This window comes from Prunus persica, chromosome G2 (assembly GCF_000346465.2).
Source record: "Prunus persica cultivar Lovell chromosome G2, Prunus_persica_NCBIv2, whole genome shotgun sequence".
Taxonomy (NCBI): Eukaryota; Viridiplantae; Streptophyta; class Magnoliopsida; order Rosales; family Rosaceae; genus Prunus; species Prunus persica.
This window is the reverse complement of record NC_034010.1, coordinates 29024085-29051980: the sequence shown is the minus strand read 5'-3', so window position 1 is coordinate 29051980 and position 27896 is coordinate 29024085. Positions and strand designations below refer to the sequence as shown.

Below are 27896 nucleotides of genomic sequence, written 5' to 3'. Positions count from 1 at the left end.
CGATGCACTCTCCAGGCCCAAAGAACTTCAAAAATCTCACCACAAACTGCGACCATGAATCCAAGCTGTGGTAGGGCTCGTACAAGCCTGACATCCATGGAATCGCATCCCCCTGTAAGTGAAGGGACGCAATCTCCACTTTCTTCTCCTCGGGAGTCTTGAGGTACTTGAAGTAAAGCTCCGCGAGGTAGAGCCAGTCTACTGGGTTGTCGTTTCCTCCGTGAAACACAGGGAAGTTCAGGTTCATTGTTCATGGCATTGAGGAGGACCCATCCTTTGTTATTGATTGTTCAAACCCAACTCTAAGTTGGCGGATATCTTCTAGAAGCGTTTGCTGGAAGTGAGCTTGTGCGGAGGCCATGTTGTTTATGGAGTTATGTAGCTCCTGAAGCGAAGCCTGAGTTTTTCTTTGTGGAGTTGTAGCTCCAACTCTAGGGAACCCATTTCTTGTGGAGAAAGAGGGTTTTTGCCCATGTTCTCGGAACCGAGCTCTGATACCCATATAGGATCAGAAGGGGAAGAGGAAGAAGAAGACAAAAGGAATATCAGAGGTGGTCAAAAATGGAGCCCTAGAGGCTATTTAAGAAAAATGAGTAGGCCAATCGAATCAGCAGCCCATAAGGGCTAAACAGCCCAACTATGCTTCTCAGCCCATCAGAATTGTTGTAAATTTGGAATATCTGAAGGAACTCTCTTCTCTCTCTCCCCTGTGCCTTCGAATCACAGAAAGCATGTCAAAACCATTAGAGAGATACCAAAAACTTGGCTTGAAAGAGTCTTTACCAAGAATTCACAGGTACCCGTTAGCCTGTAAAGAGCTGAGCTTAATTCTCAGAGGCGCTTACAAGAAAATTCCCAAGAATCTTCAATCGCTCATCTTCCAGGACACCCTCACCGCCTTTCGTCTCCTCCCTGAGTATGCTCTTTCCCGTATCTCGGATTTTATAAACTCTTTCTTCTTGTTTTGATATTTTTGAAAGAAAGAAACTTTTTTTGCTGTGGCAGCGAAAATCTAAACTTCTGATATTAAAAATAATATAGCCGATCGGCTATACCTATTTTGTTTTTTTTAATTAAAATAGTATAGCTACTCAGCAATACTCGGTTTTTCTGATTTCTTTTTAAAAATCGTATAGCCGCTCGGATATACTCAGTTTTATTAATGTTTCTTAAAAATAGTATAGCCGCGGCTATACTGGATAATGAACTGCTCTGTTATACTGTTTTATTTTTTTCAAACTTGAATATATCATAGGGAAATAGCCCTAAATGACACCCATTTCATAATTTTAATTAAAAATACCATCCCTTCCCAATTTTTGTACAACTATCACCTATAAATATAAAATTATTGCCCACTTATTGCTGATTTTTCACAAGTTCAGAAATTTTGGAGAGAAGAAGCTCACACAGCTCTCTCTCTCTCTGGCACAGCTCTCTTTCTCTTTGGTATCTGTCTATCACAGCTCTCTGTGTCTCTCTTGGCTCTCTCTATCTTGGCTCTCTCGCTCTTGGCTCTCTCTCTCTTGGCTCTCTCTCTGTCTCTCTAGCACAACTCTCTGTCTCTCTCTTTGCTCTGTTTCTCATAGCGCAGCTGTCTCTCTCTAGCTTCGTTATGTCCCTTTCTCCCCTATTCGATCTCTTGCTCTCTGTTTGGAATCGCGAACCCCTCCCTTTAGCTATGTCTTCTGAATAGCTGCTTGCAACCTTGAAGCTCTACTGGATTGCCGACCTCGAAAAGGTAGTGTTGATGGTTATTTTCTTAATATCAGTATTATGTGAAATGGGTTATAGTTTGATTGTTTGGGTTTGTGTTAAATTCGTTTTGGCTTTAATTTATTTGGGTTAGGTTTTGTTGAATATTCATGCTCATTCATCTGGGTTTGTACCAATTGCATTTAGATTGGTCTGGATATGTGAATCTTGAAACTTGGGAATTTCTATTTGATGTAGTAGATCTGTATAGTGTGATTCTGATGTGTTCCTCTTATTTTACAGTCGTATTGCTGTTATATTGCCATTATATTGCCTATATATTGCTGTTATATTGTGGTTATATTGCTATTGTATTGTATGGTTATTGTGGTTATATTGTGTGAATGAAATGTTGTTTTGTCATGGTCAGAAATGGAGACAATTGTTATTCTCGTGTGCTACAATGGAAAATGGGTCACCTCGAAGAAGATGTGCAAATACGAAGGGGGTGACTCAAAAGGCTTAATAGTTCCACGGACCATCAATTTTGCTGAACTGTTGGACCGTGTGCATCATATTGGTAATACAAACAGCAGGGAAGACAAGGTTTGCTTAAAATTCTCAGTTTTGGTGGCCTCGAATGAGTGGAAGCGCATAAAGATTGAGGACGATGATGATGTCAATTTTTTTATGAAGTACAATTCCGAGGTAACACCTTCAAAACTAGCTCCCTTACTCATGAGTATAGAAGATAAAGGACTGACAAATGATGTAGTTCATAGTATGCATATCACGACAGATAGTAGTCGGATGGGTCATTCTTCAGTTGCCATTGTTGAAAGCAATGAAGTAACTTGGAATAATACAAATGTCACTGATTTGGGAGGTGAAGTAGGGACAGATTTTATGGATATGATTGATTTTAGCGAGGTGGAGGAGATGCATGGTGGTGATAATGGTACTGAAAGAAATGAAGTGTAAGTGTACTCTGCCCCTCCTAATTTGGGGTGCTTGAACACAGCTGCCCAGTTGCCAAAAATACGTTTAGGAGGAGAATCTGAACCCACTCGTCAACATTATTTTTGCCCAGTTGCCAAAAATACATAGAGATACAATTTTATTGTTGTTAATGTCATGTTGTACTGCTGTAACTTACAGCCAAGGAGTTAATGGTGTAGTTTTGAATCCCATCAATTTAATGCACCAACACAAAACCCAATTTACCTCATATAAGTTCGTACATATAACTGAACCTTCCTATATAGAACTGCAACAGAGGCACCTTCTTAACGGGAAAGGTAATTAGTCTTACTGAAAGGCAAATATTCTCCACTCAACCTAACCATATAGTCGTTTACAACTGGAGACTGAATGTACCTCTATTTGTTTGGTTGCAGGCAACAGCTGTGAATTGTCCCCAGTAATACTTCAACATGTCAGATGTACGCCCTCCTAACGAGCATGTGAGTTACCCGGGGGACCAGCCCTGGCATGTGCCATTCCCATCTCCACCTCGGACTCCCAATCATGATCCCACTTCATCTGGAAGTGAGGCTGACACTCATGATCCGCTTGACAAAATCTCTGCCGTCAAGCACCACCTCCAATATATGTCAAAGGCAACGGATTGGTGGGAGAGTAAGTGCGATATTCATGGCCAAGTTATGGGAAACTTGGCCAACAAGTTGAACAAAGCATACGCTGGAGAGGTGAAGCAAGCTCTTAAAGCAAAAAGTCGGAGCAAAGAGTTAGAGTCCTTGAAGTTGAAATTGGAAGACACAAAGAAAAATGCCCTCGAAACATTCACACAATCTGAAGAATATAACCATGAAATGGTTGAATGTTTCAACAACGGCTTCGAAATGTTCCGAGATTATGCTTCGGTCATCTCACCAGACCACAATTGGAGTGAAATTGATGTAGCTGGTGTCTGGGAGGTACTGAATATGGGTTTTGATGGAATGGCTCATCATAGCCTCGTGCATGCAGCGAGAAGAAAGGACAAAGACATGGATCTTTTGATGGACCTGTAGTAACGGTGAATGCTGCTTCAGTTCATCTCACCCGAGTACATGGATCTTTTGTTGCCTTCATTTTCCCTTCGTGGGATAGATAGTATTGTTCAGTTTGGGAGGCGATTTCTTTCGCATGTGTGAAATGTTGTCTGTAATGTGTATGTATTGTATGTACATTGACTTAATATTGCATTTGTATTGTGTTTGTATTCCCTTAATACTGTAATGTGTATGTATTATATGTATATTGCCCTAATATTGCCTTTATATTGTACTTATATTGCTCTACTATTGCCTTCGTATTGTATATTTATTGTGGCCATATTGCCCTACTATTGCCTTCGTATTGTATATTTATTGTGGTCATATTGCCTTCGTATTGCCTTCGTATTGCCTTTGTATTGTAGGCATATTGCCCTACTTTGGAATATGATGAGGACTGGAAAATAAATCCACAGGCTCAGAATCACCAATTTTGCCTCCTTCAAGAGGCGTCCCATGCTTGTATGCAACCCTCACAGCTTCATCCTCGTTCAGCCTCGCTTGTGAAGTCCCAGACTTCATGTCATCTTTGCTATTTGCCAATTTCAGTTGCATCAGCTGGCCGTGTCTAGGGTTTTTTATCTGCTTTCGTTTCATTTTTAAGCTCTGCTTTGAATCAATACGTGGCATATTGGCTGAATATGGGAGTGACAAGATCAATTCTTACTCTCCCTAAGTGGATAAAATAGATGCTCAATATGAATCCTTTCCTCCACAAGTTTGTGTACAGTGCCGTACGTTGTGTGTTTTAGGTGCCACACTGGCTTATTAAAATTGATGCTTGGCCATGAAAAACTTTTTGTTTTCTTACTTTTAGAAAAGTACATATTTGTGTCAATAACTAAGTTTGGACTGTTAACAATCATTCAGAAGAATGGTAGAAATAAGCTCCACTGTGCCAATCCACGAAGTTGAACAAAGAAATTGTGTTCGATACACAGATGACATGTGAAACTAACATTAGCATTCTCCAATAAGAAGACTTCTCTTCTTTCCACCTCGTCGATTGAGAAAGAAAGAAGAGGGACAAAACACACACTACCAAGTTAAGGTGACATTACAAACCTAAAAAATATCCTCATCAAACTTATAATGCTCCTTTTTTTCTTCTTTAAAGCAAAACTTCATTCAAACTGAGATAACCACGTGCTCTCCATAAGCACTCCGGAATTATTTGCTCATTATCTGCATCGCCTTCTGTCTCAACTTGAGGCTTGGAAGGAGCTTTGGCACCAGGAGGCTGCTTCTTCTTCATCCCACTCACAATGTCATCGATTCTGAGAAGTAGGCAAGCAGCTTCTATGGCCGTTTTAAAACTCTGGCCCTTCACGTTGTAGGCATCCCATATCTGACATCATAAATCCTCAAAATGAACAGCCTTACCAACAAAATAAATTTATTGGGAAATTTTTTAATAACCACGACAACAGCACTTCCCCTCACATGAGTGCTGTCGAAATATATTGGGAGAAGCTCTAAACTAGAACTACTACTGAAGCAAATCGACAATATAAACCAGAAGATTGACACTTATGCCATATCAATAAAGGGACATATAATGGATACATTTGAGAACAATACTACATTAAAAGTCCTATTTCAGAGCTTTCAGCAAATATAAATCACCCAACAAATGTGAATATTGAGATAGCGAAGGAAATAAAAGAGAGCAACAATAGTAAGCCAAAAAGATATCCACCTATCTTTTTCTCTTTCACATCAGTTATCACACCAGTGTTACCATCAATGCCAATCCATGATTTTTCACCATTTGCATGCTATGGAAAAAAAATTGTGGTTAGGATCTAAATGATGCATCATATTCTGACCAAAATAATAATGATGCATCAGAACGTATATAGAAATGACAAATCATAAAAAAACTGAACAAAGCCATACAAAACAGATTCAAACCTTTCCCTGCAGCGCCGTCATTGTTCTAATCATATTCACCCCGCAATTCTGAGCCAAAGTACGTGGTATAGCCTCAAAAGCTATAGCAGCAGCTTCATACAGCCACTGTTTTACCATAAAAACACGTGTAGCCATAAAACTCCAATAAAATGCATGTAAGGTGAAACCACAACTAATTCTTAATCTAAAGTATGTCAACGAGCATGTGAATTGAAGTGACAGCCAGTTTATTCACAGAATTTAGATTTCTACTTCCTATGAATTAGTGGCAACCACAGTACTGACTTTACTATGGCCCTCCTTTCAAATGTAAGAAAATGAAAGAAATTGGCACCATCCCTTCAGTTTTTTCTTAACAAAAAATGAAAGATAAATTCATAAATAAACCATCAAAACGGTATAAAATGTTTGTAAGACATGTACAATTACAAAATTATAAGTTCTCCTCAGAAACAGACTTCTCTAAGTATCCATACACAAACAACAAAAGCAAAAGCTTAAACAGTTAGCTTATAGCAAAATCAATGTCCCCATTTCTCTAAACCACAGCTGCTGCTGGTAGGTTCCCATCTTCACTCATTTCCCGCTTTCTTTTAAGCACACAATGATCAAGCACAAAACAGCAAACTTTTAAACAACTCATATTACACCACATATGGTTCTAAACAAAACTCATCCATATCCAATATGCAAGCCCTAAACTTAGTAAACAAAGTTATACAAAAATATGTCGAATTAACAAGCATTATTCTCAAACAAAAAGTATGATATGGTTGGGAGTTTACAAGTTCAAATATTTATACAATACTTGATTTTGTCAAACTCTGTCTTGAGATATTTTATCAATCTAGAAGTTTCTTTCATATATGAAAAACTACGAACGATAACAAAGGAAATTCTTTCTATGTAAATTATTCTTCGATTCCATCAGACAACCATGCAAATCCTTTGCACAATTGAGTGTAATGTGAAGGGTCACTACCTCGTTGGAAGATAAAGAGAAAAAAATTAAGGAATTTAGCAAGCCACCAACAGTTTGCTTAAGATATTTCAAAATGGTTGCTTCCATCATGGAGTTTTAGCCACAAATTCTTTTCATGGCCACATTTTCTACGTAAAATATAATCAGCGAGTATTTTTTGGTAATGATCCACAGAGAAGAAATCACCATACACAGGTTAATTGTCTTACACTTTAGATATCATCTTCAACAAACAAAATAGATACCAATTAGACTTCTAAGAAGGTTAAATGCAATGCTCATAAAGACTCATACTAAGCCACCAAATACCATTCAATAACTGCTACAAAAACCATAATAAAACCATACTAAAACTAAAAATACAACTGCACTAAAATGCCAACACAACATCACTACATTAGCAATACACTAGCAAAAAAACACAATACGACAGCAATAGCAACAGCAACAGCAACACAACAGCAGTGCAAGCATCAGTCCACAAAGAACAAACCCATTCACTGTTTGAAACAAGGAATCATCATACTCAGATCATTTCAGACAAACCCCTAAAACAATTTCGATGAAACCCCTAAACCAATTTCAGAGAAACCCCTAAACCTTCAACCAATTTCGAACAAACCCCTAAACTAATTTCAGCGAAACCCCTAAACCTTCAACCAATTTCGAACAAACCCCGCAGCCAATTTCAGAGAAATGCATAAACCCTAAAACAACTTGAGAGAAACCCTTAAACTGTAAGAAAATGCCGATGAACAGTACCTGTCGCTGGGAGAGGAAGAGAGAAGAGACAGTCGGAGCTGAGTGAGGAGAGACTGAGAGCTGAAGGACCACAGATTCGGAGCAAAGCCACCGGAGAGTGAAGAGAAACAGAGGGCAGCGAAGAGACAGAGGCGAGAGAGAACTTCAGCAAAACAGAGACAATAAAATTTCAGCAAAAGTGATATCTGTGCAATAAGGGGACAATAAAATTCTATTTATAGGTCATAGTTCCAAAATTTTTAAAAAAGGGTGGTATTTTCAATTACAATTATAAAAATGGTGGCATTTTGGGCTATTTCCCTATATCATAATAGTATAGCCGCTCGGCTGTACATGAAAATATATTCGAATATATAAATTGTATAGCCGTGCTGCTATACTGTTTTAAAAAAAAAATTTAACCTTTTTTTTTCAGACTTTAAAGAGAACCTAAGTTTTTTGCCTAACTACAAACAAGGATATACCAATCTAAAGTCTTGAAATAGTCATAATCCTTAGGTTCTTCCTTTTTAGAGAATTTCCTCAAAATCCTTTCTTTCCTTCCCTTTTCTTCAATCAACCAATCAACCCAGGAAAATGCTCATCACTTTATCAATACTTCAGAGTCCTAACAACACCATACAACCAGATTTTTATACGAACAAGATTTTAGACTTTTTGTCTCTCAAGGCTGCAACTGTGTGATTATTATATTAAGACTTAGAACTTCTCTGGAAATTCATCAAAGTTACTGTGAGCCTCTTTAAATCTCCAAAATATATCTTGCATGGATGCTGAGACAAAGACATATTGTTGCTTCAATCGCAGTTCCTTCCCCTGTAACACAAAATAAAGTGAAAAGGGAAACATACCAAGCAACAAAATGAGAAAATATATGAGCCAATTGGCCTTCTACCAGCCCTTGTGGTTAAGTGCTCTTGCACTAACTCCTAGTGGTCCTGGGTTCGAAGGTTGGTACCACATTCTCTACAAAACCCAGAATATATATGAGTCATCCACATAGAAACTAGGTAACAGAGTTGATGTGGCTGGACCAATGGACTAAAACCTTCAGGGCCGAACTCTCATATTTGGACTAATAGCCTAAACCCCGTTTAGGGCCCAAATAGAAGGGTGCGTGGCTGGTGCTGTAGCCCAAATGAAACAACTTGTGTGTAGTTAAAATTAAAAAAACATAGCATGAAAGAGCAAGCCTTGAGAAATCGGAAAACCTAGCTATCTGGGCTTTTGGGCGGATAGAGCAATCAACATGACAAACAAAAGGTACTGGTGGCAAGAACAGGAAGAGCAACCTAGATGGGACGATCAATTTGCAAGTCAAACTCTATTTTCACTTGATTAGATCATGTTGGCCACTATTTCTCTTTTGACGCATTTATATGCGCATTTACTAACATGAGTAAATTTTTTTTTTTTTTAAACAAAACAAAATCGTATTTGCTTAATTATCACCTTAACGATCTTCACTATATTTTTTCTTTTGCTTCATCTCTTCAATGCATATGGATTGGTGTTGTTTCATTTGTTAAAAGACCAATTGGCCATTGTACTTGGGAGATATTCACATGAGTCCTATTGAACAAAAATAAAACTCACTCGGTTCAATTAAAGAAATGTTTGTTCACCACTTTAACTCAATATATATCCTTCCCTTTTTACTCATGGTTAATTTTTTATTTTGTATTTATGAAATCATGATTATGTATATGGACACGTATCAAGTGTTGAGAAGAGTGATGAGAATATACCTTAGATTAAAGTGATGAATAAAAATACTCTCCTCAATTAATGGCATGTAATTTAAGTCCAAACGCTTGAGACGTATATTGTAATTGTAGCTTTAGCTATACACCCAAAAAAAAAAATGATAATTTGATCTCAACGTGACAGAATCTCAAGAATATTAGCAGGATCTTCTTCTTTTTGTCCTTTTCGTGGTCGAATTGGGCCACCAGAAACTGGGTAAAACATTGCGGATCTAATTAAAATCAATTTGATCATCGAATTTCATCCAGGCCTACCTACCGCAAGCATTCTCAACCTGTGTGTTTTTTTCTTCATGCCCATGCACTCGGTGAGTTTTACAACTCTTGTTAGTTGTTCCATCTTGTTCTTATGAGTAAAAATCTAATTAGTTGTTCCAACTCTTTTAAATAACAAATTATTTATTTCATGCGACGTTAGTTTAATATGGCCCTACATTTTTGGAGTCGAGGCTATCGTGGGACTATTGCACTTGTCATAAGTTTAGTAGTGGAAGGGTTAAATATTTAGATGTCATCATTACACACATTCATTTGATGTTATTAGTCTCAATATTTGATGTTGATATTTCTCCATCATAAGTTGATCGTAGCACCACATATAAAAGTCAAACTGAAACATTACTCGTCAAATTGTAGCTCTAGTTTGTTTTTTTCCCTAAAACAAATCATTTCTTCCCCACCAAGCACTAGCTAGCCACTTAGCACTATAACAAGGCGATGAAACGTACGATACAATTTCTCAGTTATGGCATGCTCAATATATATGTAAGCCACTAAGCCTTACATATATAAAGTATCACCTGCTTCCAACCCCAATGTTGTCACATCAATCTTTGGTACCACTAATTCATTAATGTATTCCCGTGACCTAATTAAAACATAACTTCAGAGTTCGATCATGCAATACACAACTGAGAAATTAAGAGTGCAATAAGATTTTTAGTGAATATCCAACTAGTAACTAGCTCCCTATAATCAAAGGAGGGGGAATCGAACCTATGACTTCATGTGCACGAGATGGATACTCTTAATCACTTTGATCTACAACTCTATTTTTTATCCTCGTCTTTAAGAAAAGAGAGAGAGAAAAAAAAAAAGACTGGCAGAAATCTTAGTAAGGAAAATGATAGATCTAAGCAATGTGAAGGGGTTGAAAATTCGTAAAGAAAAAAGTTAGTCCTACTTGAAAGCTACCGATGCAACTTGGCATGGAAACAGCAAAATGCAATGTCCTAACAAATAACTTGATAAGGACGGATCTATTCTATTGCATGGGTTTACTTCTCTTTCTTTTGGGTGTGGCCCTGCCATGGTGGGCTCAACATTTCTAGCACAGAACGCACGCGCACACAGTCAGATGGCTAGACGGAGTTTTATATTAAAATAATGGGTACGTATTGAAAAAGAAAATCGATAGTCTTATGGTTGAAGAAATATACACATACATATGGCTTTTGCATTACATGGTGCCATACAACTTTTTAGGGTTTAATTTAGGAATTGCCAATATGAATTTTAATTTAACACTCTTTTTTTTTTTTTTTTTTGGGGTTACATTAGGAGGAAAGAAATCAAGGAATTTTAGTTCTGTACGCTAAGCGGAAAGAAAGAGGTAAGCCACAACCACTGTCGTAATCCCGCATTGGCTATAACACTGTTTTTTTAAAAGTGAGATGGCATGTCATCTTGTTGTTTGCCTGCCTTTAGACCTACGTAGGTGTTATAGAGTGAGCACCTTTCTCTTTCTTTGTGGATGTGTCACTTAGCACCACAAACCAACAAAAGAGCCAGTCGGCATTTCCTGGCTGGGCCAATCTGGACAAACAATTGGTCTGGATATTTTTGGTTAATAATTTAAGTGAGATTAGGTCTTACAGCCTGTGGGGGTCGGTTTTAATTTGTGCCTTCTCCACCCACATGCATAACATAACACCACATTAATGAATTAAATGAATACGTGTTTTAATCTTAATTAACAAGATCTTGTGTGTGGTGCTGAGTAGTTTTCTTCCCGATGTGATAATTGATTTACTGCCATATAATACGAGCTTGAGAAGATGACAAATCTCCACAAGAAAAAGTTGTTGTCTTATGCGTATAAACCAACCATGTGCTGGGGGCAGCGAAAGTCGTATGCCACCCAAAGGCAAAGCTTGGGCCTCAAGGAAAAAAAAAAAAGAGTAGGTCCCTATCGACTTTCTTTGATTCTTTGTAACTTAATTTTGTTGTGCCGTGTCAGACTAATTAAATCTAATTAGACCCAGTTGATCCTTTTCACACCCTATACTAAATCTAATAATGGTTGAACAATCTCAATGAAGTACCAGAGTTAATGGGTTCATTATTGGTGCACACAGTTGACAGATGTGTGCAAGATCCGGTTTACGTCCACATCTGTAAAAATCCAAGCCTTGTCTAAATGGAAAGAAAATAATTTTTTTTTTTTTTTTATGTAGTCAAAAACACCTTTTAACAAAGTGAAACTTTGAATATTAATTACTAATATTTTTGTTTAAATTAGGTTTTTGGTTGGGTAGCAGAATAGTGATTTAGCTAAATTAGCAAAGGTGACATGCAACAAAACATGAACAAGGAGGAGGGAGGAGGGAGGAGGGCTTTACACGATCAAGTTTAGTTTGAATGCTTTTTGTCGAAAGTGAATTGAAATCTCCACGATCAAGTTATTCATTATGCATCACCAACACGGAAGGGAACAGAAAAATAAAAAGCTATTGTGAATGATAACTTTATAAATACTTTTAGCAATAAAAAAAAAAAAAGTTACGTTCCTCTCTCTCTCTCTCTCTCTCTCTCCACTAAGAGGGTTTTTGGAAAAGTTGTTGCACAGGTTCAAATCAAGCTAACCCTTTTCATATGTTATTGTAATTTTATTTTATTTTTATGTAGAAACCCTTAATTTGTAATTGGACCTTGAAATTAAACATATTATGGCTGGTTTTAATACGTACTAGGAGTGAAATTGAACAGAAAGATGAAGATAAAATGAGAGTTGGGGGTGGAATTTCCGTTTGGGGCCAAACACGTAAGTACACAAGTCACTGCATAATGTTGTATGGGCAGCAAATATTTGGAATACCCTCTCTATGATGTCTCAATGTAGACAAAAATCATATCCGATTCAAAATTCTCCACACGCAATAATCATGAACCAATTAGCAGTAATTTGTGATTAATTGTATAATTCTCTATGCAAATTGCAAAATGATGAGAGAGAGAGAGAGAGAGAGAGCAGGGGGAATTCATTAAAAATGAGCAAAACCCAACCCATTGATATTGAATAATAAAGAAGAAGAATGAAAGAAAGTGGGTTGACCCGACAAGGACCAAGAGTTTAAGAGTTTGAATCATAGTCTAAGATTGTTATTAAAGCCTAATTAAACAAATTAATAATAATAAAAAGAAGCTTTTGGTTTTCGGTTCTGGGTGTCGACTATGGTGTGTGACAAAGTAAAAGGCAAAGTGGCATTGCATTGCATGCGTACGTGTAACCCACCAATGGAAATGTTGCCAAAAGATTTGTGAACCAAAGCATGTGCTGCTGAGGTGTAAAAGGCCTCAAGGATACGTGGAACGTGACTAGTATTGTAATTTCACATCCATCCTCTCATATATAAATCCACAATTTGTTGCCCTAGTAAAACCCCGGAGAGAGGAAAGAAAGATTCTCCTATTATATATATAATATGGCACAAATGATAAGTTGATAAGAGCTCTAACTGCTCACATCTGTCTTTCTCTTCTTTTCCAATATGAACCTTCTTTTTGGCGACTGCAACTTGCAAGTGCAATGCAATGCAAGCAAAGTAAACCCCACAAAAGCCATCACTTTCCTTTGCCCTTTTATTTTTACATTGGAGTCTTTGACGCCACAAAATAACAAAGCCACTGCATGCATAACCCATCACACAAAATACAAGAAAATAAAGTGGTGAAGTGCACAGCAAGAAAAGTAGTAGGAGGGCCAGAATTTATATGGAAGATTCACGACTGACTGGACTGACTGTTTTTTTCTTACTTTTGTTGAAAAAACCTAAAACTATATGTAGAAAAATTCGACCTTGGTTGGACTTGGAATTTTTGTCAATTGTGAGTTTGCGTGGAATGCTTTGCTCAAATTATTGAACCATACTTTAATACTTTTCTTTGTCATCGAGTTTTTCTTTTTTGTTGTTATTTTATTGTCATGGCATAAAAATTTATAAAATATCTTAAATTTTGATCCCTTATTTAAGTATTTTCCTAAAAAGGGTGATGATTAAGCAAGCAGAATATCTCCGAATAACAGTTTATGAAAGGTGCTGATTTTTCTACTATTCTTTTGTCCATTTTTACTCTCTTTGGTATTTTAAAACACTTTTTACTATTACATATAAATGGGACAAAAGATGAGTGAGAAAATCAGCTCTCTTTATAAAAAATATTTACATTTAAAGTTTTTTTTTGTAAATTCAAGTACACTTCATACGCAATGTCTTTTTTAAATTTTTTATGATTACAAAAGTATTCAATTCTTACTAAAGAGAGTAAAAACTAATGTAGAAAAGAAAAGAAAAAGGTATAAAACCCAAAAGTTCTCCATGTAAAGGTTATTTCTGAAAATGAAAAAGAAATCGGGAGTTTTTATTTTTGTTTCCTTTTTCCTTGTTGAAATAAAAGGTGTGGATACGAACTTAACAAAACGGAAAACTTTATTTTATTATAGAGCCGCCTCCTTTTAGTCTTGTAGCACTTTACATAGTGGCAGCTTGAAAACTGTGGTGGAAAGCAACAAATTTCCCACACAAAAAAAGCAATAAATTTCTTGAAAAGAAAGAAGAAACGTGCAAAATACCTTTCTGAGTCATGTGCTTTCTAAAGTAATTAATGACCGAAAGTAAATATATATTTTAAAAAAACCAAACTGTACAAAAAGGTAAATCAATAAAAAAGTTATGTGTCCAATATAATTCGTTTTATACTACCCCTCACGGCTTATCCTATTCACGCACAGTTTATTGTTCGGTAATTCTTGGAAGTTTGTGTCACTGCACAGTTTACACTGCTTTCCTAATTATTTGTTAATTGTATTTACAAAACTTAAATAAATTTTAGCTCGCAAATGACTTATTAGTGTAGTAGTTCAGAGTATTTGTTCCCTCGGATAATGTTCTGGGTTCAAATTTTAGAATCCGTGCAGATGTGTGAGTTTAGTATATTATCGTTCCTTTTAATAGTAAATATCCTAAAATAAAAAAATAAAAAACCCCACACTTAACAAATAAGAAAAAAATTACCCCAGTTAAGATTTTCTAACTGAATATCGTTCTTATCCACAAATAATATGTTATATATCATTCATTATCATTAAAAAAAATAGTTGTTTTTTCTGTAAATATTTCTCAAATGGCATTGCTGGTCATTAATGTGCAACCAAACATGTGGATTAACAACTAAAAAACTTGAGAGAAGTTGAGCCCACCAAGGTAGGTACAGCATGGTTCTAAATTTGTTGAAGCCAACCAAAATACAACTCAGAGCTACACTGTCGCAATCTGCAAATTGTGAGACCCATCCCTTGCTAGCTGACACGAGTTAACATATGCCCACAAGAAAATACAGAAAAAAAGGCGGGTAACGTTGTAAAATATGAATGAATTTCGTATAAGATAAACTATTTATACAAACTGCAACGAAAATTGGTGGAAAGACAGGAAAAGCAAAGTTGAAAAGGAAAAGAAAAGAAAAGAGAGAAATCCCCCAGATTAGGAGGTCACCGGTAAGTCAAAAAAACAGCTACCAGAGGTAAAAAAGAATCTATCGTTTTCATTGTGTGTTTTCTTTTCTTGGGGGACCATTTAACGTCCACTAGTATGTGTGCCATGCTATAAATAGCTGGGGAGGCTCAAGAACATAAGCAATCCATAGACAAACGTTGTATTCGGACGTGTGTAAAACAACACATACGCACCCAAAGACTCTCTCTTTCTAAGTTTCCTTCTTGTCCAAAACAAATCCCACCAACCCATCTTCTGGTTCTTACAAAGTTCATGAATCTCTGACCCATTTGTCGAATCTCAATCGCATTTGGGTGATATCTTCCAGGAAAGTCTGATAAAAAGGCTCTGCTTTTAACTTCTGCTGTTAAAGATAGAGACTTTTTCTTCAAAGAGTTGGATTTGCAGATACCTTTGAGTTGGTCTTTCTTCAAGATCGGTTAAAGGGCTGGTGGAGCTGATGGAACAGAAGCACATTTTCTTGTCTGCTCTGAGTGTTGGGGTTGGGGTTGGGGTGGGCCTGGGGTTGAGTTCTGGGCAGGCTGTGAGCAAATGGGTAAACGGTAATTGCTCGGCCGATGAGGTTACCGCGGAGCAGATTGAACAGGAGCTGATGAGGCAGGTGCTGGATGGCAGAAACAGCAAAGTTACATTTGAGGAGTTTCCTTATTACCTAAGGTAATTTGACAACTTCTTACCCAATTGCATAGCTTTTATGTTAATCGTTTAAGCAGGCACATGGAAGATGAGTGCGTTGTATATCTATTTTTCCTGGTAGAATGTTGTTAAAGTTTTAACCAATTTTGTAATCATACAATCCATCAAGAAATGATTTTTTTTTTTAACTTATCAACAAATGATTATGCCAAGATCTTCTGCAAGAATTTTCATTTTTTTTTTTCTGGGCAAAATTTTGATTACATGAATGTGTTACCAGTTGACTAATTAGCTTGATTATTAATAATGGCTATGTTAAATTTTTCTGGATTTTTGTTGTTTTAATTAATGGGTTTTTTCAACGATGAATTTTTATCAGCCATGGTTATTAGCATATTGTACTTTTGTTAAATTGCTATTGAATCCAATCTTTGCTTTTATGGATGCTGAGCCTTCTTGATTTTTTTGTTTTCCTTTGGCTTTTAACTGTGTTTTGGAGCAACCCATCAAGTTCTGTCTTTTAAGTTATCAAAACAGGTCAATCGTAGCAACGAAAATTAAGGGTCAACACTACCATCCGGCTGGTGGAAGAATATATTGAAGGGCGGAAAAATACTTCTAAGATATTGCATATATAAGTACTCCTAGTTATATAAAATCTGACTTCTGAAACTTGAACTTGTGGTGACGCAACATTTCTTGCTCTTATTATAATTTACATCTTCTGTTTTAATGATGGCAATGACAGAGAAAGAACTCGGATGTTGTTAACAAGTGCTGCATATGTTCATCTGAAACACTCTGACTTATCCAAGCATACCCGGAACCTTTCACCTGCAAGTAGAGCTATTTTGCTCTCAGGACCTGCTGGTATGCTATTTAAAACTGTCATCTGATTTTTGGTTTTCCATTGAAATTTTTATGCCTTAAATTCTTTGAGCTAACCTAATTGTATGTTTTATTTCCCAAAGAACTTTATCATCAAGTGCTCGCCAAGGCTTTAGCACATTACTTTGAGTCGAAGTTGCTGTTGTTGGACATTACTGACTTTTCTATCAAGGTAAACTATGTGCAACTTTAATTTTCATTGAATTTGGTTGGTATGTATAGATCCATTAAATTGACAGTAGTACTTAAACCTCTCATTTTTACATGTTTACAGATCCAGAGTAAATATGGGTGTGCCAAAAGAGAACCTGTAAGCTCTCTCTGCTTCATAAGGAGGAACTAAGAATCCTTTTAATCTTTTCTGAATTCTTAATATACATATTAGATTTTCTAGGTGGTGAAGCATGAATCCAATGTAGTAGTTGCTTTGTTGTTTAAACTCAAAATCAATGTAGTACATTTCTGCACTTCATGTATAAGGAAAGTTTGAATTAGCTCAAGTGGAGTTTTTCCTAATTCATTGCCTTCTCTTTGTAGTATCTTAAGAGGTCTATCTCAGAGGTGACAATGGAGCGAATGTCCAGTTTGCTTGGGTCTTTCTCAATCCTCCCTTCAAGTGGGGACAGTAAAGGTAAAAGAAGTAAAGCCATATTATTTTGTTGTTAATGCTCCTCTGATTGAATCCTTGTTCATGTCCTCAGTTTAGTGACAATTGGTAATGTTCACTCTTCACTGTTGTTATAATCAATCGTTTTCTTACAGGCACATTATGCCGGCAAAGCAGTACTACAGATCTCAAATCAAGGTAGAGTAAGGGGTCATTGATCTTGATTTAAAAGGTGCCACAGTGGTTACATGTAATGTTTTGTTTCTAAAACATCACTGTCTAATACCTGCAGGGGCGCTGAAGGGCCAAATAATTCAACGCTTCAAAGAAATGCCTCCTCTGCATCTGATATGAGTAGCTTCAGTTCCAAATGTGCTCCCACAAGTTCAGGTTTGTTCATACAGTGAAATACTGGCTCTTTAAGTATCAAGCTTTTATGTTTTAGCTAAGCAGAAACTTGCTTCGAAATTATACTTATTACTTGGTGATTCTTTGTTTTTCAGCTCCTCTCAAACGCGTGACCAGCTGGTGTTTCGATGAGAAACTTTTTCTACAGTCACTTTACAAGGTAATGTCTCTTTTTTTATTTGGTCACATACAAGGTAATGTTATCGTTATCAGATTTATGCACAAGCATGTTTAGATGATACTTTCAGTTGATGCGCATGATGATAGATACTAGATGATGTGAGTGGTGTTACAATTCTCAATTTGAGGCTGATAGCCTTTTCTTCCTTTTGATATAACTGGTGTCCCAATCACATGCCATTTTACCCACTTGATGCATACTTCATTTTATAGATATAAGTTCTTTCCTTGTGTTTGCAAGACTTAAGTCAATATAGACTAGATAGTTATGTAGGTTCAATATATCTGAAAAGGTAAGGTAATGCTAATAGGCATGCGTATTATTTTTCTTACAGGTCTTAGCTTCCATATCAGAAACTGGTTCGATCATTTTATACATCAGGGATGTTGAGAAGCTTTTTCTCCAATCACGGCGGTTATACAATTTGTTCAATAAAATGTTGAAGAGACTTTCAGGGTCAGTGTTAATACTTGGTTCCCGGATGTTAGACGCTGAAGATGATTGCAAAGAAGTTGATGAGAGGCTTGCTGGTTTGTTCCCATACAATATTGAGATCAGCCCCCCTGAAGATGAGACTCATCTTGTCAGCTGGAAAGCCCAACTGGAAGAGGACATGAAGATGATCCAGTTCCACGATAACAAAAACCACATAGCTGAGGTACTTGCATCAAATGATCTTGAGTGTGACGATCTAGGTTCCATCTGCCATGCAGACACAATGGTCCTCAGCAACTACATAGAAGAAATCGTTGTATCAGCGATATCTTATCATTTGATGCAAAACAAGGATCCAGAATATAGAAATGGAAAGCTTGTCATATCATCAACGAGGTAAATGCCAAGTTTCTGTATGCTTGATTTCATTGATATATTTTTGTTATATTTTATTGTAGAACAGACTGTTTTATCTATCTAATTACCCATTCTGGATCTGGAACAGTTTGTCCCATGGATTGAGTATATTCCAGGAGGGAAAAAGTGGCGGGAAAGATTCTCTGAAACTGGAGACCAATGCTGATTCCAATAAGGTTTTTTTTTTTTCCTTTTCCTCTTCCGTATTTTTATTTTCACCTCTTGATGTTTTTCAGGAAGTGGATCAAATGGAAATACTCTAACATTCTGATGTCTTAATGGTTTATCATTTCTATTAAATTCTAGGAAACTGAAGGGGAAGAGGCTGTCGGTGCAAAGACTGAAACAGAGAAATCTGGTCCTGCAGTAAAGAAGGACAGCGAGAATCCACCTCCGCCAAAAGTTGTAAGTTCAAGTCCTTCAATAGTGTGCATAAAATCCTCCTGGTTGTCTTATTGAATTTTCATGGTGTTCGTGCAGGAAGTTGCACCTGACAATGAATTTGAGAAGCGCATAAGGCCAGAGGTTATCCCTGCAAATGAGATTGGAGTCACATTTGCAGACATTGGTGCATTGGATGATATTAAAGAATCACTTCAGGAGTTGGTCATGCTCCCGCTTCGAAGACCAGACCTTTTCAAAGGTGGGCTTCTTAAGCCTTGTAGAGGCATTTTGCTTTTTGGTCCTCCTGGCACTGGAAAAACAATGCTAGCAAAAGCCATTGCAAATGAAGCGGGAGCAAGTTTTATCAATGTCTCGATGTCCACCATCACTTCAAAATGGTTTGGAGAAGATGAAAAAAACGTCCGAGCTCTGTTCACACTTGCAGCAAAGGTCTCCCCAACTATTATCTTTGTGGATGAAGTTGACAGCATGCTTGGGCAGAGGACCAGAGTTGGGGAGCATGAGGCCATGAGGAAGATAAAAAACGAGTTCATGACACACTGGGATGGGCTGTTGACAAAAACCGGAGAGCGAATTCTTGTTCTGGCTGCAACCAACAGACCATTTGACCTTGATGAAGCAATCATCAGGCGGTTTGAGCGCAGGTATAAATCTATATTTTATTGTAGTCAGAGTTTGCAACATTCCTTTTCAATTTTCATACAATTTTTGTTGATCGGTAACTCTTATATGACAGAAAAAATTTGTGACTTCAACTCATGTCTGCTGACTTTGAACTCTTTTTTGTGTTGAACAGAGTCATGGTTGGTCTTCCCTCCGTCGAGAATAGGGAAATGATCTTGAAAACTCTTCTTTCAAAAGAAAAGGTTGAAAATCTAGACTTCAAGGAGCTTGCAACCATGACAGAAGGTTACAGTGGCAGTGATCTTAAGGTTAGTTTTTGAGTCGATAATATTATAACCTTAAATTGTTATCAGTATGATGAGCTCATGAAACTAACTACTGGAAAACAGAACTTGTGTGTGACAGCAGCTTATCGACCTGTGAGGGAGCTTATACAACAGGAGAGACAAAAGGATATGGTAACTAACTACCTCTTACGCTCTTCCTCTGCCTTAGCAATATTCTTATTTTTCCAAATTCTCATTTACAGTAATGCTTAATGATTTTCAAATACTTGGAACTACAGGAAAAGAAGAAGAGAGAAGCACAAGGCAAGAGCACAGAAGATGCTTCAGAGACAAAAGAGGAAGAGAAAGAGGACCAAGAAATTACTCTGAGAGCTTTAAACATGGAAGATATGCGGCAGGCAAAGAATCAGGTAACTAACTTGACCTTTTTTCAACATTTTGCCTCCATAAACTACCATCTCTTCTATGTGTGTTAAGTTTTGCATGTATGTTTATACATGTCTATGGTGTGATGCAGGTTGCTGCCAGTTTCGCTTCAGAGGGTTCAGTAATGAGTGAGCTGAAACAGTGGAATGATTTGTACGGAGAAGGTGGCTCAAGGAAGAAGCAACAACTCACTTACTTCCTGTAAAACATTAATAATACATGGGGAAGCAGGCGTCCTAGACAGTGATCAGCTTCATTCTTCGAGAAAGAATGTGAAGATTTGAGGAAGTTGGAAACTCCACCTGAAACACAAATGTTTGATGGCTCGTGACAACGTGACGATCAATTAGAAGCAGCTCTAGCTCTGATCCTCAAACAAAGAAAACGTTACAACCCAATGAACGTATACACTGGCGTACAATATACATATATATTGTATTTTGTAAGAGAGGGTTTGGCATTTGTTCACCAAATGTAAAGGGAGGGTGGGTTCTCGGTATTTTATTAAGCCGTCTTGCAAGCAAAATACCACCAGCTGGGGTTTTAGTCATGTTCTGTGAACGTGTGGTATTTGGAAATGCATGCGGGATTTCAGATTGGTGGGGAGGGAACTTGGAGTGAATTTAATTTGTTTGATATGATATATATATATATAGCCTGTAGCTTATGGACAATATTCAAATACAGTCAGAGCATTTGTACATTGTTCTTAAATTCTGTAACACTTGATAATACATTGCTCTCTGTATTACATAAAACATGTGAATTACGGCACTCGTGTCCCTGTACAGGATCTGTTCTTGATTGCCGCTTTCGCTTATACGTTTTATCGAGAATGGCCATAGGCAGGGTGACAGTCATGAATGTCTCTCTAAATCTTTATTTGTTATGAATTACTTATTTTTCGTCTTTTATCTTATGTGACAAAAAGAAAACTAAAAGAAAAACTTGGAGAAAGATTACAATGATAATGATAGTGGGAAAGTTCGGATCTCTATGATAAGTATTTGAAGACATAAAATTGAGAGAAGAAAGCTGGAGAGCTCTATGACTTTTCTTTACTTTGAAGTTTATAACTCACACTCCAAAGCAAAGTCTACCGCTTAATGAAGTCTTTAAAAATCCATGAGATTTTGAGCACCAAAAACTGTGTAGCCCCGTGATTTTTATGGATTTGTTTTTTCTAAAAAAAACAGACTTTAAAACTCCTAGTTATAAATACCACAATAGTTTTAAACAGATTCGAGAAGCAAGCAAATAAGGGAATAGATTTTAATAGCATTCCGAAAGGGCATGCTGATTTACAATCATCCAAGCATTCCTCCATTACATCTTAAGCTAATTAAGGATCCATTACATTACATGGAGCACATATATGATAGTGATTGATTATATCTACCCTAGACAAGACAAGGACAAATATATAAACTACACAACAACCAGTGCGAAAAAAAACATACAAAACCTTCCCCCACCCCATCCTAAAATGGCTAGCAAAACAGGACGGGCATAACCTAACAAGGTAAGCAACTCAGAGATAGAGCAATTTACCAATGCCGCATGACAGCACGAAAGCGTCCATGGATGCAAACTTAGGTACACTTAAAACCATGGCAGATTGACAAAAATATCACAAAGTCTATGAGAATGATGATCTCCACAACAATCAATTTTATATTCATATTTTGAAACCACATCTTCCTTTTCATTTTTGTTCCCTGTGTCCTGAAATCTTGGGCCTACAACACAAACACACCATTGTTTTCAACATATAAAAACGCCATACCAACAGCACAAAAGTGGAAAGGAAATTAAAAGATGATTTTTAAAATAAATATAAAAACTTGGAGAGAACCATATCACTCTCCATCACCCAAACCTAATAAACTAAACATAAGTTATACTTCTTCGACTAACCTGGGAGCGAAGATTATCAGTTTTGTCCACCAACAGCTCAATCTTCTCACCGCGGTCAAGAACCTGCAGAATAGATGAATTTCCATGACTAAAAATGGATGACATATTTACCTACTTGGAATCAGAATGAAAATCGGCCTAGGCGGGTGGCTAGGCGGGCGCTAGGCGGCTAGGCGGTGTCTAGGCGGGCGCTAGGCCGCTAGGCGGTGTCTAGGCGGGCGCTAGGCCGCTAGGCGGTGCCTAGGAGGGCGCTAGGCGGCTAGGCGGTGGCTAGGCGGTGTCTAGGCGGACTCCACTTTTGACCACCTCTGATATTCCTTTTGTCTTCTTCTTCCTCTTCCCCTTCTGATCCTATTTGGGTATCAGAGCTTGGTTCCGAGAACATGGGCAAAAACCCTCTTTCTCCACAAGAAATGGGTTCCCTAGACTTGGAGCTACATCTCCACAAAGAAAAACTCAGGCTTCGCTTGAGGAGCTACAGAACTCCATAAACCCCATTTCTAGGCGGTGGCTAGGAGGCGGTGGCTAGGCTAGGCGGTGTCTAGGCGGACTCCACTTTTGACCACCTCTGATATTCCTTTTGTCTTCTTCTTCCTCTTCCCCTTCTGATCCTATTTGGGTATCAGAGCTTGGTTCCGAGAACATGGGCAAAAACCCTCTTTCTCCACAAGAAATGGGTTCCCTAGACTTGGAGCTACGTCTCCACAAAGAAAACTCAGGCTTCGCTTCAGGAGCTACAGAACTCCATAAACTCCATGGCCTCCGCACAAGCTCACTTCCAGCAAACGCTTCTGGAAGATATCCGCCAACTTAGAGTTGGGTTTGACCAATCAAGAACAAAGGATGGGTCCTCCTCAATGCCATGAACAATGAACCTGAACTTCCCTGTGTTTCACGGAGGAAACGACAACCCAGTAGACTGGCTCTGCCTCGCGGAGCGTTACTTCAAGTACCTCAAGACTCCCGAGGAGAAGAAAGTGGAGACTGCGTCCCTTCACTTACAGGGGGATGCGATTCCATGGATGTCAGGCTTGTACGAGCCCTACCACAGCTTGGATTCATGGTCGCAGTTTGTGGTGAGATTTTTGAAGTTCTTTGGGCCTGGAGAGTGCATTGATATAGATATTGCGCTGAGCAACCGGGATCTGTGAAAGAGTACACAACCGAGCTCCTGAGGCTTTGCTCTCCAAAAGCAGGGTATACTCGTGTAGCTATACTATTTTTTATTATTATTTTAAACCCTCTGTACTGTTAATAGTCTTTAAAAAAGGTAGCCGCGCGGTTATACCATGCATAAATAAAACTAAAAATATAGTATCGCCGGGCGGCTATACTATTTTGAAGAAAATCAGAAACCCAAGTATAGCCGCCCGGCTATACTATATTTTAAGAAACATTAATAAAACCAAGTATAGCCGCCCGGCTGTACTAATTTTTAGAAACATTAGTAAAACCAAGTATAGCCGCCCGGCTGTACTATATAATGTGCCTACGTGTCAAAATAAGTACAGCCGGTCGGCTATACTATTTTTTAAAAAAAAAATCGAAAAAACGAGTTTTGTGCAAGAAATGGGTTCCCTGGAGTTGGAGCTACGACTCCACAAAGAAGAACTCAGGCTTCGCTTCAGGAGCTACAGAACTCCATAAACTCCATGGCCTCCGCGCAAACTCACTTACAGCAAACGCTTCTGGAAGAAATCCGCCAACTTAGATTTGGGTCTGAACAATCAAGAGCAAAGGATGGGTCCTCCTCAATGCCATGGACAATGAACCTGAACTTCACTGAATGACAACCCAGTAGACTGGCTCTGCCTCGCGGAGGGTTACTTCAAGTACCTCATGATTCCCGAGAAGACGAAAGTGGAGATTGCGTCCCTTCACTTAAAGGGGGATGCGATTCCATGGATGTCAGGCTGGTACGAGCCCTACCACAACTTGGATTCATGGTCGCAGTTTGTGTTGAAATTTTTGAAGCTCTTTGGGCCTGGAGAGTTCATCGATATAGAGATTGCGAAGCATGAGTTTCTACTCTTTCAATTCTCGCAGCTGACATTTCTAGAGGAGACAGTTCATGCAATACAGTGGTTTCTGCTAGTCGTTGGGAGATATTTTATTTAAAAATAAATATAAATTTAGTATCTTTTAGGTCCAATACATTCCTCCAATATGGTTTCATCATTCAATAACATTATCAAAAGCCTTAAACTCATTTAACAAACCAACTCATCATCCTACTTAATTCATCATGTGCAATAGAGAGTCGAACAATGCTTTTTATAGGTGCTACTCACTGTAACCTCTTCAACCTTAAAAAAAAACTGAAAACGTTTCATATGTAAAACAAATATCATTCCAAATACAAAGCACTTGCTGCCATGATTAGTTTCATATCAAAATTCAGATGTAAAAGCCAGATACAAAATACATGTAAACGTGAAGGAAATACAAAGTTCACCACAGTTCTATCATAATTTAGTGATATTTTAAATTAAATGACAGTCCAGTGGAAAAACAAAACACCCCCATCTTTAGAGACCAAAGCAACACACAACCTTCACGCCACACAAAACCCGCTTCATACTTTACTTTCTATTCTATTTTCTCGGAAACCAAACGGAATAGTCTAAAAGCAAAGCATAACATATGTACATACATTCTAATATGTAACCGCGAATACATATCTATGAGTGTGTCTCGATTTTGAAATAATAATCAATAAATACATTGAACCGTGAAGATTTCAGAAAATAAAAAGCGAAAGTGTTTGACAAAAATAAAAAATAAATAAGGGAACTTACAGTGACATTCCGAGGAGATGGAGATGGATCACGCCGTTCAGAGAAAACCCTATCCTTAGCTTCATCCACGAAGAGAGGGAAAATTCAGAGTGTAGGAATCAAAGCAAAACCAAAATCCTGCTTTTTCTTTCAAATACTGCTGCTGCTGATGATGATTTTTGTCTTACAAAATCAGCAGTAATTACAGCGGAATTCATCACCAGTTGAGAAACTAACCTCCCTCCAACATTATTATCATCAACCAATGTTCCAGCATTAGCATTTGAAGATGAGCCTACTTTCTTGCCACTAGACTTATTCCCATACGCATCCCTTTGGGAAGGAACCTCATCAAGACTTGTCGGAACAGTTTTAATTGGTATTTGTCTTGTGCCAGACACTAAAATGTGTTTCTTTTCCTTATGGGGCTTATCTAGGCATTGGAGATGATACGACTGAAGGCATTTTCCACAGTGCTTCAGGTTACCCCCAACACAGCACACAAAACATACATGGCATACCTGCAAGAAAAAGAGGCAGGTGAGACAGAATATAGCAATGACCTTAAAAATAAATTATAGGTCTAAGACAACTAAGAGAAGATCTTCATAGAAACCTAAATTAAAGAACCAAATCTAAATGTTCATCTCAACTAGATACGCTTTCAAGGGTCGGTTGAATAGGGCACATTCTGGTGGTATCTGGTAATCCCTTAAAACCTTTTTCTTTTCAGTATTTTTTTTCAAGAACAAAATTATTAGAGGAAAAATAGGGAAGGATGGATTATTAAATTATCTACATAAAGATGATTGACATACAACATATATCCCTATGAAACAAACTACAAAAAGTGAACAGGTTCCAACTTTCTAAAATCTCACCGCAGAATTTCTGTTGTAATTTTCTGATGAACGCTTATCAATCAAATGAACTTGCAAGTCTGGTGGTTTGCTTAAAGAAGTATCATCAGGAGCAACAAAAAGTGAATTACGGCACTCATGTCCCTGTACAGGATCTGTTCTTGATTGCCGCTTTCGCTTATACGTTTTATCGAGAATGGCCATAGGCAGGGTGACAGTCATGAATGTCTCTCTAAATCTTTATTTGTTATGAATTACTTATTTTTCTTCTTTTATCTTATGTGACAAAAAGAAAACTAAAAGAAAAACTTGGAGAAAGAGAGATTACAATGATAATGATAGTGGGAAAGTTTGGATCTCTATGATAAGTATTTGAAGACATATAAAATTGAGAGAAGAAAGCTGGAGAGCTCTATGACTTTTCTTTACTTTGAAGTTTATAACTCACACTCCAAAGCAAAGTCTACCGCTTAATGAAGTCTTTAAAAATCCATGAGATTTTGAGCACCAAAAACTGTGTAGCCCCGTGATTTTTATGGATTTGTTTTTCTAAAAAAACAGACTTTTTAAAACTCCTAGTTATAAATACCACAATAGTTTTAAACAGATTCGAGAAGCAAGCAAATAAGGGAATAGATTTTAATAGCATTCCGAAAGGGCATGCTGATTTACAATCATCCAAGCATTCCTCCATTACATCTTAAGCTAATTAAGGATCCATTATATTACACGGAGCACATATATGATAGTGATTGATTATATCTACCCTAGACAAGACAAGGACAAATATATAAACTACACAACAACCAGTGCGAAAAAAAACATACAAAACCTTCCCCCACCCCATCCTAAAATGGCTAGCAAAACAGGACGGGCATAACCTAACAAGGTAAGCAACTCAGAGATAGAGCAATTTACCAATGCCGCATGACAGCACGAAAGCGTCCATGGATGCAAACTTAGGTACACTTAAAACCATGGCAGATTGACAAAAATATCACAAAGTCTATGAGAATGATGATCTCCACAAGTAATCAATTTTATCTTCATATTCTGAAACCACATCTTCCTTTTCATTTTTGTTCCCTGTGTCCTGAAATCTTGGGCCTACAACACAAACACACCATTGTTTTCAACATATAAAAACGCCATATCAACAGCACAAAAGTGGAAAGGAAATTAAAAGATGATTTTTAAAATAAATATAAAAACTTGGAGAGAAAACCATATCACTCTCCATCACCCAAACCTAATAAACTAAACATAAGTTATGCTTCTTCGACTAACCTGGGAGCGAAGATTATCAGTTTTGTCCACCAACAGCTCAATCTTCTCACCGCGGTCAAGAACCTGCAGAATAGATGAATTTCCATGACTAAAAATGGATGACATATTTACCTACTTGGAATCAGAATGAAAATCGGCCTAGGCGGGTGGCTAGGAGGGCGCTAGGCGGCTAGGCGGTGGCTAAGCGGGAGCTAGGCGGCTAGGTGGTGTCTAGGCGGGTTGGGTCTTTTTTCGGTGCCGAACCCAGAGGACGAAGCAGTGATTACGAGAAAAAGTTCCGTCCTCTGCGAGTGCAAGCGTCGTGTTCGTCCGAATATATTTAAAGCGTATAGCCGGTCGGCTGTACTTTTAAAATATTTGAATGTAATTAGAAAGTATAGCCATGCGGCTGTACGTTTATAATTTCTATTTATAGAGTCGAGCCAACAGAAGACGTATCATACAAAAGAAGATGGAATATATCATTGCTGTTGTTGCTGTTATTAAGCAATTGTTGCTGTGTCCTTTCGAGAATGAACGAATACCATTGCTGTTGTTGCTGTTATTAAGCATATCTTATTACATAGGCTTCTTCTTGTTCTAGCAATAGTATGCTGATAATATTGCAGAAGCCTCAGGAATATGATTTGATGTGGTAGAAATAGACCAGCTTGACCAAATGAGAATACAGTATGCCTAATTACATTCGAATATTTTAAAGGTACAGCCGGACGGCTATACGCTTTAAATATATTCGAACGAACACGACGCTTACACTCGCAGAGAGGACG

At 37.6% G+C, this 27896-nt stretch overlaps 2 protein-coding genes and 2 long non-coding RNA genes across 4 annotated transcripts; 1 reads left to right on the top strand and 3 right to left on the bottom strand.

Annotated features, from left to right (window-relative positions):
- LOC109947083 (T-complex protein 1 subunit gamma-like) lies at window positions 2838-5895 on the bottom strand. The gene is made up of 3 exons (XM_020556503.1): window positions 5667-5895; window positions 5456-5530; window positions 2838-5100 (listed from the first exon to the last, which is right to left on the bottom strand). Exons 1-3 carry the CDS (start codon window positions 5799-5801, stop codon window positions 4864-4866), a joined length of 447 nt encoding a protein of 148 aa, XP_020412092.1. The 5' UTR covers window positions 5802-5895; the 3' UTR covers window positions 2838-4863.
- LOC18785915 (putative cell division cycle ATPase) lies at window positions 15074-21121 on the top strand. The gene is made up of 16 exons (XM_020556499.1): window positions 15074-15628; window positions 16356-16477; window positions 16579-16667; window positions 16770-16805; window positions 17033-17126; window positions 17258-17300; window positions 17395-17492; window positions 17606-17670; window positions 18026-18522; window positions 18632-18719; window positions 18850-18948; window positions 19024-19592; window positions 19745-19880; window positions 19962-20030; window positions 20138-20269; window positions 20377-21121. The coding sequence occupies exons 1-16, from the start codon at window positions 15411-15413 to the stop codon at window positions 20488-20490; spliced, it is 2469 nt and encodes an 822-aa protein (XP_020412088.1). The 5' UTR covers window positions 15074-15410; the 3' UTR covers window positions 20491-21121.
- Window positions 21547-22378, bottom strand: LOC18787364. Its single transcript, XR_002270077.1, has 2 exons — window positions 22203-22378; window positions 21547-22024 (listed from the first exon to the last, which is right to left on the bottom strand). It is a non-coding gene; the product is annotated as an uncharacterized LOC18787364 (long non-coding RNA).
- LOC18785320 lies at window positions 26468-27269 on the bottom strand. The gene is made up of 2 exons (XR_002270076.1): window positions 27127-27269; window positions 26468-26946 (listed from the first exon to the last, which is right to left on the bottom strand). It is a non-coding gene; the product is annotated as an uncharacterized LOC18785320 (long non-coding RNA).